The sequence below is a fragment of the Physella acuta genome, unplaced genomic scaffold (genome assembly GCF_028476545.2).
Source record: "Physella acuta isolate Inbredline_101_S28 unplaced genomic scaffold, ASM2847654v3 ptg000741l, whole genome shotgun sequence".
In the NCBI taxonomy this organism is placed as follows: domain Eukaryota; kingdom Metazoa; phylum Mollusca; class Gastropoda; family Physidae; genus Physella; species Physella acuta.
Window position 1 is genome coordinate 331654 of NW_026732259.1, and position 16268 is coordinate 347921.

General features: G+C 39.9%; 1 protein-coding gene across 1 annotated transcript in view; it reads left to right on the top strand.

Moving 5' to 3' along the window:
* LOC131950168 (uncharacterized) overlaps positions 1 to 16268 on the top strand; it is a 238073-nt gene that overhangs the window by 155441 nt on the left and 66364 nt on the right. The window contains exon 12 of the mRNA XM_059312221.1: positions 15537 to 15841. Within this exon, the coding sequence (XP_059168204.1) occupies positions 15537 to 15841 (305 nt within the window). The remainder of the gene's footprint in view (positions 1 to 15536; positions 15842 to 16268) is intronic.

The window sequence follows — 16268 nt, forward strand, 5'->3', positions numbered from 1 at the left end:
CACCGATAAAGACGGCCATTTTGAAAGAGCGCCTGTGTTGTAAACAAATTATAATGACAAACTTCTGCGGCAAATCATCGGTTAAATTTCCCATCTTCTGCTTGATGGGGGCGATAACGTCTCACGTCTGCTAGTGTTTCCCGCCAAAAACCTAATAGATTTGGGTACAATGTCTGCTTTATTCAAGTGTGGTCCTTAGCTCAGTGTGTTTGGTGCTGCTGATTTAAGTTGTGGTGCTTTGGTTTTTGTGGCGTTTTGTTTTGGTGTGAAGTGCCATGATTTCATTTGTATTTAGTTGTGATGTAAAATAGTGCTTTGATTTCAACCGTATTTAGTCATGTTGTGAAATAGTGCTTTAACTGCATTTGACTTGACTTACTTGACTTAGTCCTCTTTGCTCCTTATGGAGCATAGGGCCTCCACCATTTCCTTCCATTTCTTCCTATCCTCGGCTATTAATTTTGACATCTCCCAAGACATCCCTATTGGCTTCAGTTCTTTAACTGCATTTGCATGTTTTAAAATGCAAAACGGTGCTTTCACTGTCGTAGCTCTATGAAAGTATTACTTTGGTGCTTGACTTCATTAGCGGAGACCGAGTTAAGGCGCACGCTAATGCTCTAAAAACATATCATCTATGGTTCCTTAAATTGTATTTAGAAAGTTGATTCGCGAATGTTTTATTTATATAGAAGACATATTGGCTGCGTTGTGTGAGGTAATATCTAATTAAAATTCGAGTTCTTCTGAGCATTCTCGTTAACTGGTGTGACAATTAATTAATTTGAAGTATTCAGTGGATTTTCTGTACCTGTTCAATACGTCCGCTCAGGATTAATGAACTTATAATTTTACCTGTTCAATATGTCCGCTCAGGATTAATGAACTTATAATTGTAACTGTTCAATACGTACGCTCAGGAGTAATGAACTTATAATTGTACAAGTCAAAGGCAAAGTCCTTGTTACTGACAAAAACCATGTAACTGTCAGAGGTCCCTGCTCCTGTCAGAGGTCCCTACACCTGTCAGAGGTCCCTACACCTGTCAAGGTCCCTACACCTGTCAGAGGTCCCTACACCTGTCAGAGGTCCCTACACCTGTCAAAGTTCCCTGCAACACCTGTCAGAGGTCCCTGCCCCTGTCAGAGGTCCCTGCACCTGTCAAGTCTTGCAGCTATTGTCAGGATCCCTGTCAAAAGTGCCTGTGGATGAAACTATGGACAAAAATGAAAAACCCCTCTGACGAGTTCAACAAAACCCTGCCCAACCCCAGCCGCCATTGGTGGTCAGACAATGACCGGCTTACGTCACCCAGGAGAAAGGTGCTACAGCTCAATGCCAGGAAATATTTCCCACAATTCACCCCGCCGGCAGAGAAGAAGAAGAAAGAAAACATCGACACACTGCAACTGGGACACACTTGCACACAACAACTCACGGATACACTGCAACTGGGACATACGGACACACGACAACTTAGACACACGGACACACGGCATGTGGGACACTTGGACAAACAGCAACTGAGACACACTTGCACACGACAACTCCCAGACACACAGCAACTGAGAGACACCGACACACAGCAATTGGGACATACGGACACACGGGAACTTGGAGACACAAACACACGACAACTCACGGACCAATTGCAACTTAAACATACGGACACACGACAACTTTGTCATGCGGACAAAAAGCTACTTGAACATATGGACACACGGCATGTAGGACTCGTGGAAACACGACAACTTAGTCACACGGACATAAGAAAACTTGGACATATAGACACACGACAACTTAGACGTACAGACACACGACAACTTGGACGTACGGACACACGACAACTTAGACATACGGACACACGGCAATTGGGACATACGGACACACGGGAACTTAGACACACGGACATACGAAAACTTGGACTTACGGACTCACGGGAACTGGGACACACAGACACACGACCACTCACGGACACACTGCAACTTAAACATACGGACACACGACAAATGTGTCATGCGGACAAAAAGCAACTTGAACATACGGACAAACGGGAACTTGGACACACAGACACACGACAACTCGAACATACGGACACACAGGAACCTGGACATACGGACACACGACAACTTGGACATGCGGACACACGGGAACTTGGACACACAGACACACGACCACTCACGGACACACTGCAACCTAAACATACGGACACACGACAAATTTGTCATGCGGACACACGGCAACTTGGACATACGGACACACGACAGCTCGAAACGACGCACCCACCATCTCACCTAACAAAAACACACCAGGAACAAATTCACTGCAAGACAGATCAGTTGCTGGAGCCAGAAGTCGATCCCAACATTGGTCAGGTGTCAAGGCCACAGGTACCGGAACCAGAGTCTGATGGGTGTATGCGTATCCGGGAGGTGACCGACCACACGACCCTCCACAAGCAGGTGGACTTCGGCGCCACCAGTCTCGCCTACCACGTGATGTGGCCCAACACCTACACGGAGCATCTCATTCTGTCACCTGACCAGACGCGCATGCGCACACCCCATTTCCGAATCACCGTCCAACGTCTGACCCGTATTCGGAGACACACCCTTGATTTCGGCGATCAGCGGATCGATAATCGAACTCGCCACGTCATCAGGCGAACCCGGTCTCTTCTTGACCCTTCGCACGTGCCATGGATGAGGTCACGTGGTCCCCGCTCTTTCAACAAAACGAAAAAAATTGGTGACAATGTGGCTCGAATCGATACAGCTCAATATTCCCGATCTTGTTCGTTCTGTGCATTTGCACATCGATTTAGACGCAACCATCTTCAGCCTGTCTGTGCTGATGTAGGATTTGACGTTGGTGATGATGTAGTAACAGCAGTTGGTGATGGTGTAGTAACAGCACTTGGTGCTGATGTGTTGTTAGCACATCTCCAACACCTTGAGAAAAGCACTGACATCTGTTCAGTGTGTGCTCAAGCTTTGAAGATGGATTACACCCAAAGTCGGTTGGACCATAAAAAAGTGAACCATTACAAACTGGATCAAAGCCTGTTGGATGAGAAAAGCTTGGATATAATTTGCTCTAAACTCAAAAAGTGTCCAATAGTAAGTAATGGCATGAAAATGGTTAATTAATATGCTAGCGTTTTTATGTATTTTATAATTGCTTTAGTTCTAAATTAATTGTTTAAATTCCATGTCAAAATAAGTGATGAATTTTGATTTAAACTAATTGGGTTTTATTGGTAAATTTTTAATTACCAAAATATTGTTCTGACATTTTTCGTTTTATTTTTGAAACGAAGACGGTTGACTTTGTGTATAGTTAACGAACGTTACTTTTCAAGTTTAAACTCGACGCATTTCATCTGTCAAATTATATCTGCCAAATTTTGAAAAAAAAGTTACAAGACGAATTTTCAATGCCAAGTTTCACCTTCCAAATTTCTTCTGACAAATTTCACCTTTCATATGATAAATTTTATCAGAAAAACATTTCACAACACCAATTTAAACGGACAATTTGTACTTTACCAACATCATCTGATAATTTTAAGTTGACTAATATAAAATGGTAACGTTGAACTGATATGATTTTACAAGTTCTACTTGACAATTTTTGCCTTAGAAGTTTCAACACGTTTTAAAATCTAGCCTAAAAACAAGGTAACTGGTATGTAACACTTCTGTAAGAAATTACAATTCTGCTCAGACGTGTTGATAAACATCCGGGTAATAAAATAGTTCCACTACCCGTTGAAATCGTTGCCGAATGTTGTTGTTAGGATAAACCTCCCAGGTCTCCATTCCCCCCTCCTGCCCTTTCTCCCCTCTACCCACCCCCTGCCCTTCCTCCCCTCTACCCCCCCCCCCTTGCCCTTCCTCCCCTATTCCCCCACCCAACCCTCCCCACCAACGATGGTTAAATAAAGTATAAATGCCAGGTACCAACCACAGGCAGAGATCTGCCCCATCTACGAGCGATCAAATAATGATCGGTCTGTTTACTGCAGCCTGGCCAGGTAATCGTGCAGGTACCTGGCCAAAAACTAACCAATTGTTTAAAACGTTTGGACCATATCAATCCCATCTGGCACACAATGGTCTTTGCCTACCCACACCGCCTTCATTGAATTAGTCTACCAACCTACCCAGAACCTGTTGAACAAACCTATTATCAACCTACCGGGGTGAATGTTACTTTTTGTTTACGTGAAACTTGATCATTAACTTTAATTAATTAAATGACTAGATTTGTTTGTTTAAAAAAAAAAAAAGATCGGTTGATAATTGTAATCACGTTGTGTTATTGTAGTGTCAACCTAGTGAAACGAGTAATTGTTATTTTATATCACAAGAGGAGGCTCGAGTAATTGTTATTTTATACCACCAGAGGAGGTTCGAGTAATGGTTATTTTATACCACCAGAGGAGGTTCGAGTAATTGTTATTTTATATCACAAGAGGAGGCTCGAGTAATTGTTATTTTATATCACAAGAGCAGGCTCTAGTAATTGTTATTTTATATCAAAAGAGGAAGCTAGAGTAATTATTTTATATCACAAGAGGAGGCTCAAGTAATTGTTATTTTATATCACAAGAGGAGGCTCAAGTAATTGTTATTTTATATCACAAGAGGAAGCTCGAGTAATTGTTATTTTATATCACAAGAGGAAGCTATCCGACAACCACATGTACAAACAGTACACACACATCGGCCTATTGTTACTCTTTTGCTGTGAAATCTGTCCACACAATCAACCCACTCATGTTTTCTAGTGCCTTTAAAACAATGGACACCTCAAACTATAACTCTGAGAAACTCGTGGCTTATAGGGCTGTGTACCTGATGACACTGTCTTTAATTTGATTTGGTTTTTTTGTTGGAATCGCTAGGATCGAACTGTGGATTAGTTGCTGTTTTTTTCCTGTGTTGTTCTGGTGGAGAGTGGAAGAGATTGAGATGCACCCAGCCTTGACACGTGGAGCAATTAGCCTTGGTCTGTCTGATCAGTTGGCACTACTGCGCATGTGCGAGTTGTTGTCAACATGACAGCTGACACAAATCTTGCCAAATACAGTATCTACGAAACTTGCCAAATACAGTATCTACGAAACTTGCCAAATACAGTATCTACGAAACTTGTCAAATACAGTATCTACGAAACTTGCCAAATACAGTATCTACGAAACTTGCTAAATACAGTATCTACGAAACTTGCCAAATACAGTATCTACCAAACTTGCCAAATACAGTATCTACCAAACTTGCCAAATACAGTATCTACGAAACTTGTCAAATACAGTATCTATGAAACTTGCCAAATACAGTATCTACGAAACTTGCCAAATACAGTATCTACGAAACTTGCCAAATACGGTAGCTACGAAACTTGCCAAATACAGTATCTACGAGACTTGCCAAATACAGTATCTACGAGACTTGCCAAATACAGTATCTACGAAACTTGCCAAATACAGTATCTATGAGTCTTGTTAAATACAGTATTTACGAATCCTATACAGTGTCTATATAGATTATTGTCAAATACAGCATCTACATATCGTGTCCAATACAACATTTGGGTTTTTAAGTAGAGCTGAAACAAATTTAGGATTATAGAGAATTAAAATACACATTTTAAGCAACCGGGAATGTTGAGCAAAGTGGGGTGTCGTCGCAGTGTAGCTTAAATTGAGATCAATGATCATAAAAAAAAAACAAAGACAATATCGTTCAATTGTTTCACAAACCATGAATTTTTAAAATGTTAAACCTATAAGTTTGTAAAAGTGTATGATATATAATGTATCATTCCGTCAATTCTAAAACCTTTATACAAGTGACTTTTTAAATCTCAGTCACCTGACATACAAATCATAAAATTTAGTTAATTTATTTATTCCAATTTTTACTAAGTTATGTCCCTGTAAGTAGTCAAAAAGAGTTGTGTGGATTAGAAAAAATCAAAGCGGAATGTTATTTTAAGTTCAATGTGTGGATACTATATAAGGTGGAGTGACGTGGTCTAGTGATAGAGTTCTGCTCCATGGCGAAGTCCAGTTTTTATGAGTACCTAGCATAAGCTGACCACCTTGGCCGTTTTCTTGGTCAAAATCAAAACATAAACTCTACTTTATCTGCTCATAAAGACCATCAGATTTGAAAAGGTAGTTAAGTTTATTTGCGAGAATTTATCGTTCGATCAAAAGCCATTCAGTGATTGGTTTTAGATCGATGCATCGATATTTATCTTTGAGTACGTTCTTCTTTAGAAGAAATTTCAATGGAACTTGGCATGTCGATTGCAAATAGCTGCAGAATAGGGTCGTCAGGTGGGGGGGGGGGGGGGGGTGAGGTCGGCCGCCGGTCTGCTTAGATGTTTCGTAGTTGGGATACGTCGTTAGCGCGGGAATTAGTCATTGCAAGCAGACGATACAATGATTAAAGTCAGGTCTGGGCTCTGATGTCGTCTGCTGGCTCTAGAAAAATTTCAAAAGCGTTTTCTCTCTTCTTTCTCAGCGCGCTTGGGTAGCTTTTTTTTCGGCTCTTAGTTCTAGTCTGTCTTTTTCTTTAAGCGTTTTCTTTTTAGGCTCGTAGTCTTTGTCTCTTTTCTGCTTTTTTTAAAATTATTTTTACTCTTAGACCGCCTCTCCTTAATTTCTTATTCATTCTCGTTTTCTTCCATTAAGCTTCACTTTGTTATCTATGTGTTTCTACTATATATATATATATATATATATATATATATATATATATATATATATATATATATATATATATATATATATATATATATATATATATATATATATATATATATATCGATGGTCTCGGTCGCAAACCGTCTAACTCACAAAAATTCGATTTTCTTTTTTTTACATAAATCAAAAGCCAATATGATTCCCCATAATGCCTGAAAATATTAGAGAAATCTGTAGAATGATTATTGAGATATAATCATTTGAAAAAACCGCCTATTATTATTAGCGCTAAAAATCTCGGCGCAAAACGAATATCGCTATATTTGGCAGTACACTGTTGATCGGGAACGCAGTCGCACGCCGCAATCACATAATTTTACAGCACTGCAGTCACAGTACTTATAGGTAAGGATATTTGATTAATTATGTTCAACTATTCTATTACATTTTATCATTTTAAAGAATAATAAACAAATAGTATTTGTTTAATATAGCCTATTTCCAGATTTTCAATAACCAAACTGATTTGTTTACAGTTTTTTAGGCTAACACAATACTTTGAAACTAGATCTTTATTCTAGAATCTAAATATCAATCAAAACAATATTAATATTATTCGAATTATATTTCCACAAGAATGTGCAATAAGTTTAATTATTGTTAATTCACTACTAGCTTTAGATTGAGGGTTTAGATACGTGTTAAGAAATGTTTATATGGTAGGTTACACAATATTTGGCGTACATGTTCAACGACATGGTTAGTTGTCTTTAGTAAATGCTTTTACGATTAATTTTAGAACAGATAAGCCTATATTAACGCACCAGCATCTCTCAACATACCAGCCTCTCTCAACATACCAGCCTCTCTCAGCATACCAGCCTCTCACAACAGACCAGCCTCTCTCAACAGGCCAGCCTCTCAACATATCAGCCTCTCTTAACAGATCAGCCTGTCTAAACAGACCAGACTTACCACATAACAGACCAGCCTCTCTCAACATACCAGCCTCTCTCAACATACCAGCCTCTCTCAACATACCAGTTTCTCTCAACAGACCAGCCTCTCTTAACAGATCAGCCTCTCTCAAAAGACCAGCTTTTCTCAACAGACCAGCCTCTCTTAACAGATCAGCCTCTCTCAACAGACCAGCCTCTCTCAACATACCAGCCTCTCTCAACAGACAAGTCTCTATCAACAGACCAGCCTCTCTCAACATACCAGCCTTACCACATAACAGACCAGCCTCTCTCAACAGATCAGCCTCTTTTAACAGATCAGCCTCTCTCGACAGACCAGCCTCTCTCGACAGACCAGCCTCTCTCAACAGACCAGCCTCTCTTAACAGGTCAGCCTCTCTTAACAGACCAGCCTCTCTCAACATACCAGCCTCTCTCAACATACCAGCCTCTCTCAACATACCAGTCTCTAGCAACAGACCAGCCTCTCTCAACAGATCAGCCTCTCTCAACAGAACAGCCTCTCTCAACAGATCAGCCTCTCTCAACAGATCAGCCTCTCTCAACAGACCAGCCTCTCTTGACATACCAGCCTCTTTCAACAGATCAGCCTCTCTCAACAGACCAGCCTCTCAACATATCAGTCTCTCTCAACAGACCAGTCTTACCATACAAGACACCAGCATCTGTCAACTTACAAATCGTAAAGGCACCAGCATCTCTCAACAGACCAGCCTTTCACAACAGACCAGTTGTAACATACAAAAGACCAAACTCTCTTAAATGTTCAATCTTACCATACAGGACACCAGAATATAACAACAAACTTGTCTAACCCTTTAAGGCACCAGTAACTTACAAGAGACCAATCTCTCTCAACAGACCAGTCGTAATATACAAAAGACCAATCTCTCTCAACTGACCAATCTTACCCTCCAAGATACCAGCCTCGCTCAACAGACCATTCTTACCATACAAGAGACCAGCCTCTCTCTAAAGATTAGTCTTATCCTACAATAGACAAGCCTCTCTCAACACACCATACAAGACATCAGCCTTTCTCTACAGACCAGTCGTAACATACAATAGACTAGCCTCACATAACAGACATTAGACACCAACCTCTCTCAAAAAGACCAGCCTTACCATACAAGAGACCAGTCGATCTCAAAAGACCAGTCAGACCTATCAAGAATTCAACGCGACAGATATTCGTGCACTGCAGTACAACCATGATGCTACTATCTACTTCAAAGTGAATCAGCAGATAGCTGGCAGTTGCTAAGCTAGGGTCGTAAGATTATGATCTCATCTGTAGCCCCTGACAAGTTGTACAAGAGCAGAAAAAAAGATAAAAGCTGTCATATTTGAGCACCTAAAAGCAAGTAATAAACACGCCTTTTTATGATGATTTCCCTGATTTTAAAAATATGTTGCCATTTTGATGTTTCTTTATGTGACGTTTATTGAAAGAATAAATTTTAAAAATAAACACATTTTTTTTTGTGTTACATTTTTGTAAAATAAGTAAACATTAAGTCAGTATTAATGTGATTAGTGTGTTATGTCTCATTCATAATATATCTGACAATACGGTTTCTGTTTTTACTATTATTATTCTACAAACCCAGCACCCACCAGATTTAGTAAAATAAACTGTGAGAGTAGAAAAATGTAATAAATAAAGCATAACCTTCAACAGTTAACAAGTCTAGTGCTAATTACAGACATAATGAATACAGTCGAAAGCGATAAAGCCATACTAAAACATCTCTACTAAAAATTAAACTGACCCCATAATGTAGAATAAACTCAAATAATTTAAATATGAGCCCAAAACTATAATCTAAATATTATGAAGTGTTAATTATAACTTAAAAACATAAGCATAACTAAATCACGTTCATTGGACAAAACGAACGAACGCGGCTGAGACCGAAATTCTCGGCTCAAAACAGCTAAGTCTGCGCGCGCACAGATAGACGGTTTGCACCGAGAATTTTAGACCGAGCAAACCGTCTATCTTTTTAAACCTGCTATCATTTTGTAAATATTAACAAAACTCATTTTAAAACGCTACAGTATAGTCGGTAGAGAGTTTCTTCGAAGATATCATTAAAAAAAATTTGTATTAGAGCGATCGAGAAGGAAATAATCAGTTTTTTGTCTCTCCTGTAAAATTTACATTTTCGGAGTTAGACGGTTTGCGACCGAGACCATCGATATATATATATATATATATATATATATATATATATATATATATATATATATATATATAGCTTCTTTCAAATTATAGAGAAGATAAACAATAAAGCAATGTTTCCGTAAGCCCAGAAGTGGCCAGATAGTTTATCTTAAATGCTGCTTACATTTAATATTGTTTACATTAAACGCTGCTTACATTTGTAATGCTGCTTATATTTAATGCCTGAGGCTGACCTTTTAGCCTCGTAGCTTCATATTTTAGGATAGCATTTTAGGTACCCCTCCCCCATTGTTGAATTTAACAAAATATGTTTGCAAGCCACTATTCTTACTGTTAAGTAATTAACGAAAGTTAACTTACCACGTAACTAACTAGTCAACTATTAATCCTCAAATTTTGTTAAGTTTACCTTTTCATAGGTAAACTTTGTCAAAGTTCACTGTATAACTATCACGCTTTGTTAAAGTTAGCCATAACGCTTTGCTAAAGTTAGCCATACACGCTTTGTTACAGTCTCCATAACGCTTTGTTAAAGTTCGCTTTAAAATCACCAAACTTAGTTAAGGGGGGGGGGGGGGGGGGTAACCTCCCATCACGTATTGCCCTGAACCTGTACTTAACACCAAATGACGGCACTTTCATACATCTTGCCCAGGTAAAAAACTTACACCTGTCTGTAAGAGCTCGTGAATAAGACCTAGACCTGGATCAACAAAGCCTCACTATTCTAAGCGCGAGACGTTTCTAAAACTGACTCAACGAATTTCGCTTCCTGTTCATTTTTTTTTCCAAACAGCTTTACTTAAATGCTACCAATAGTGTATATTGATACATGTAGCGAACGTACCCCCCCCTCCATATACCGATATTTCTATTTAAACAACTACCTTGGTATGCCCACCTCAAGTACTCCACGCCCAGACAATAAGAAACTAAACTTCTAGTTATTAATTCCCAGATCAATAACCTTTATAAGCCTTCCAATTCCAAGATCACCATTATTTTCTTCTTTATACTGTTAGTTCTAGTCATCCATCAAATCTGGCCGTCCATGTTACCTGGCCGTCCATTTTACCTGGCCGTCCATTTTACCTGGCCGTCCATTTTACCTGGCCGTCCATGTTACCTGGCCGTCCATTAAAACTGGCCGTCCAGGTATGGTAACCATGAGTGAAACAAGACTGTTTCCGTCTAGCAAAAAGAAAGCGTCACACACCTGAGTCCATTTTTTAAATACAGTTAACCACCCATTTCCAATGTTTTGAGATGGGTACCTAATTCACAATACGGAAAGCACAGGCAGCCGGGCATAGTGCTGACCACACTATCCCTATTCTGAAGTAACTGAAGTATATGAGCTATACTTCAATCGCCTCATGGATCTTAAAGTTCGAAACGAGACTTTACTGACGGTGTTAGGACTTCGCACCTACTGGAGAAAATCAAACAGTCGTTCGATTAGTTAATTTGTTTGTCCCACACTCAAAGTGTAGCATGCAATCTATGTCAGACGTCCTTGACCTTTATACCTGAATACCTGAACTAGGAAGTCACTCTCATTATGACCCCACAGCACCAGGTGGGGGTAAAACGAATGTTCTCACAGGTAGAGGCACATAAGTTTTTCCCTTCCCGTCAACAGGTGTGAGCCTGGTGCTGACATCAAATCTTATTTTTATCTGACATTTATCATTTTACACGCAGTGATTTTGTTTTTTTTTTACTCAGTGTGAGAATACATGGAGATAAAATAGTTCTTGGACAAATCTTTATAGACACAAATAGGTGTATAAATATATGTATATGTATATGTATATATATGTATATATATATATATATATATATATATATATATATATATATATATGTATATATATATATATATATATATATATATATATATATATATATATATATATATATATATATATATATATTTATATATATATATATATTGTATTATATTTTATCGATCACTTTTGGCTGTGTCAGCTGATGTGTATTTCTGCGAAACTAAATGACAACAATGGTTAACCCACCCCGTCCCCTCGCAGACAGTAGAAAATAACTTGCATCCAACATCTCATTTTTTGGTGCCCTGTCAAAACGGCCCGGGACAAATCGGCCCCGTCAAAACGGCCCCGTTAATACGACCCCGTCAAATCGACTCCCGACAAACCGACCCCGTCAAAATAGCCCCGTCAAAAGGGCCCCGACTTATTGGCTCCCGTCAAATGGGCTCCCGTCATATTGACTTGCGACATATAGGCTCCCGACAAATGGGCTCCCGATATTTAGGCTCCCGACAAATGGACTCCCGACATATTAACCCCTGACAAATAGGCTCAGGACATATTGGCTCCCGACAAAGCGGCTCCCGACATATTGGCTCCCGACATAAGGGCTCAAGACAAATGGGCTCCCGGCAAATGGGCTCACGACATTTTGGCTACCGACAAATGGGCTCCCGACATATTGGCTCCCGGCAATTGGGCTCCCGACATATTGGCTTTTGACAAAATGACTCCCGACATATTGGCTCCAGAAAAATGAATGATATGACCACTATTGGCATAAAAGTAACCATTGTGTCCTACCTCCAATACCACCATAACCTCTTTTTAATGCCCGAATGAAATTATTTTTTCATGAACCAACATTAATTCACAAACAAATCGAGCCCTTAACAGCTAAATTCCACCAATTCTAAAGTTTTGATAATGTTTAATTTACAACAGAAAAGATCTGTTGCTTAAAAGCGAGCACAGAAGTGTAAATGTATGATATACATGATGTTAACATGATAACAGCATTTTGTTTTGATAACCTACAAGCACAGTGGCGTAGCTAGGTCGGGTGTCACCCCCGGGGACAAACTTTCAAGTTTTCGATTTACCCCCCCCCCCAAACTTTCGATTTGCACCCCCACCCCCACCCCCTCAACTTTTTCTCTATATATTTTGCTATTTTTTGCCTTGGTGTCATCCCCCTAAATGGTGTCACCCGGTGCGGTCCGCCCCCCCCCCCCTCGCTAGGCCCCTGTACAAGCATATTGCAGTTAGGAAGGTACAGCGTGGACCCTTCTCCCCACACAATGAGTTGGAACAGCCTATAACCGACTCAATTATGGATGTCATAGATAGATGACCCTTAAATTAAAACATACTATATTTTATAATAGATAAACTAATATAAAAATAAGGCCTGCCGAACAAGAGATGCATACGTTGTATTACATAAGAGTGTTGGATAAGCTAACTCTAAAGAATATTGATGAAGGGGTCCCACTGGCAGATGTCATATTCAATGAGACCGCTTTGCCGGGAGACTTAGTCTCTACAGAAACGGTATTGTCAGTGCAGTGGCGTAGCTAGGATTTTTGGGCCCCTATGCAAAAATTATCAGTGGGCCCCTTCGTCAGCCGTTAGGCCAGTGGCGTCGCTAGGTCGGGTCTCACCCGGTGCGGCACTTCGTATTGTCACCCCCTCCCAGGAAACAAAGCATATATATATATATATATATATATATATATATATATATATATATATATATATATATATATATATATATATATATATATGTGTGTGTGTGTGTGTGTGTGTGTCGGCCTACATAGGCCTAAAATTTATATATATGCCACATACTGGTACACGTACGTGTTTAAGCTTTAATCACTGCTGACTTAATAGTAACGATGTTTATCTACAGTCTGTTTATAATACAGTTGGATGTAGCATTGTTTTCTTTATAGTTTACGTTTACGTCGTGGTGTCACACCCCACCCCCCTCTTGATATAATTTTAGATTTGTACTTAGAAGACTATTTAACTTTAACTAATGGATCAGGAAAATGGCATTTCATTCTATAAATTTTACAATTTTTTGCCTTTAGTGTCACCCCCCCCCCTAAATGGTGTCACCCGTTGCGGTCCGCACCCCCCGCCTCGCCTTCGCTACGCCTCTGCGTTAGGCTACAGAGGAGTTAAACGAAGAGATAAACTTCTACTTACGATGGATATTTTTTAATATATAAATATTCTGAAGGCAACATTTTGTATTTTATATGTCCTGATTTTGTATTTATACTTTATTATTATGATTGCCTACTACTGCTAAAAAGTTTATTTATAGGCTGATTCTCTCAATGTCTTGCACGACAAAGTGATATAGCCTGTAGAGTTATTATAACGATTCGGCTCTGTTTGACCCACAAACACTGAATCCCACTGCCGAAACGGTGGGGGGGAAGGGGGCTTTTCGGAACTTTTAACCTTTTTCTTTTTAAAAATTATTTATATGTAACAAATATTAAAATTCCATTGTAAAAGTTTTAATTTTTTATGAGGAAAAAGGGCCTCTATGTGCCTTGGGCCCCCATGCCTTGCTTACGCTAGCTTTACGGTAGCTACGCCACTGTGTCAGTGGTCCTTTTGTCTGGAGCCAAATTGACAGGAGCCTTTTTGTCGGGAGCCAAAATGACGCTAGCCTATTTGTCGGGAGTCGTAATGACGGGGGCCGTTTTGTGGAGAAACTAAATGGCGGGAGCCTATTTGTCGGGAGTCGTAATGACGGGGGCCGTTTTGTGGAAAAAACTAAATGACGGGAGACTATATGTCGGGAGCCAAAATGACGGGAGCCTATTTGTCAGGAGCCTTATTGACTGGAGCCCTTTTGTCGGGAGCCTATATAACGGGAGCCTATTTGTCGTTAGCCTAAATGACGGGAGCCTATTTGTCGGGAGCCTATATGACGGGGTCCATATGTCGCTGGCCCTTTTGACGGGGCCGATTTGACGGGGTCGTTTTGACGGGGTCGTTTTGTCGGGGTCGTTTTGACGGGGCCGTTTCGTCATTGGCCGAATTGACGCCGCACGCATTTTTTATATCATGTGTAAAAGTTTACACAAGAGAGACCTTTCTCATTTAAAAGCTAATTTCTCCTGTTGAATTACACTTGTCGTTTGTAGTCTAATAATTGTAAAATTGTTTTTGATTAGCTTATCAAATGTACCATGTTTTTAAGCTACGCAGCAAGGTATATAAGGCATCATGTAAGCCAACAATAATAATATCGATAGTAAATCAGTTATCGATCTTAACTCAAAGACTACCATTGATCTACACATAAATTCTAAGATTGTATCTCTACCATTTATAAGTACAAAGTAAAGATAAATTCTTAGATTATATCTCTACCATCTAAATATTCTATAGGGTAGTACAAAGTGAAAATACGTTCTAAGATTGTCTCTGTTATCTATAAGATAGTACAAAGTGAGGATTAATTATAAGATTGTGTCTCTACCATTTATAGGGTAGTACAAAGTGGAGATAAATTCTAAGATTGCGTATTTATCATTTATAGGGTAGTACAAAGTGATAAGTTCTAAGATTGTATCTCTACCATCTATAAGTACAAAGTAAAGATCAATTCTAAGATTGTCTCTCTGCCATATGTTAGTACAAAGTAAAGATAAATTCTAAGATTGTATCTCTACCATCTATAAGTACAAAGTAAAGATCAATTCTATGATTGTCTCTCTGCCAATGTTAGTACAAAGTAAAGATAAATTCTAAGATTGTATCTCTACCATCTATAAGTACAAAGTAAAGATAAACCCTAAGATTGTATCTCTATCTACCATCTACAGCTACAGCAGCTGATTGTCAATGGGGACCTGCCGTGCTCTAAAGAAGAGGCCGCCACCCTCGCTGGCATCCAGCTCCACATCGAAGAGGCCTGGCCCGAGTCTGAGGACGAAGACAACGAGGAGGTTGACACGCCCAACCACCAGAACAACAACTGTGGGAGTCCAACCAACGGGTTGACAGATGGCGAGGATGGCGTCGTTGAGCAGACGAGATGTTTTCGTATCAACACGGACAGCGAGAAGCTGGAGAACTTGCGCCACAAGAAGGAGCTGATCCGCTCTCATAGAGCCCAGAGAATAACTAGGTCAGTCCAGTCGTGTTTTGGAAGGGGGGGGGGGGAGGGGGGGGGGGAAGGCTATAGCACTGGTCAAACACGGGTCAGTGGTCGACGTGGATCAGTGGTCTGGTCGACGTGGGTCAGTGGTCGACATGGGTCAGTGGTCTATATGGGTCGATGGTCTAAATGGGTCAGTAGTCGACATTGGTCAGTGGTCTATATGGGTCAGTGGTCGACATTGGTTAGTGATCTTCATCGGTTAGTCGTCTGTTATGGTCAGTAGTCCTCATTGGCCTGTGATAGACATTGGACAGAGGTCGACATGGGTCTGAAGTAGACATAGGTCGCTTGTCCTCATCTTACACTTTTGATTGTTTGTAAAACAGAAAAAGTATACGGGCTCCAAAAAACCGCGAATGGTAAAATAGATAACTCATGTAAACTTCCAGATTAT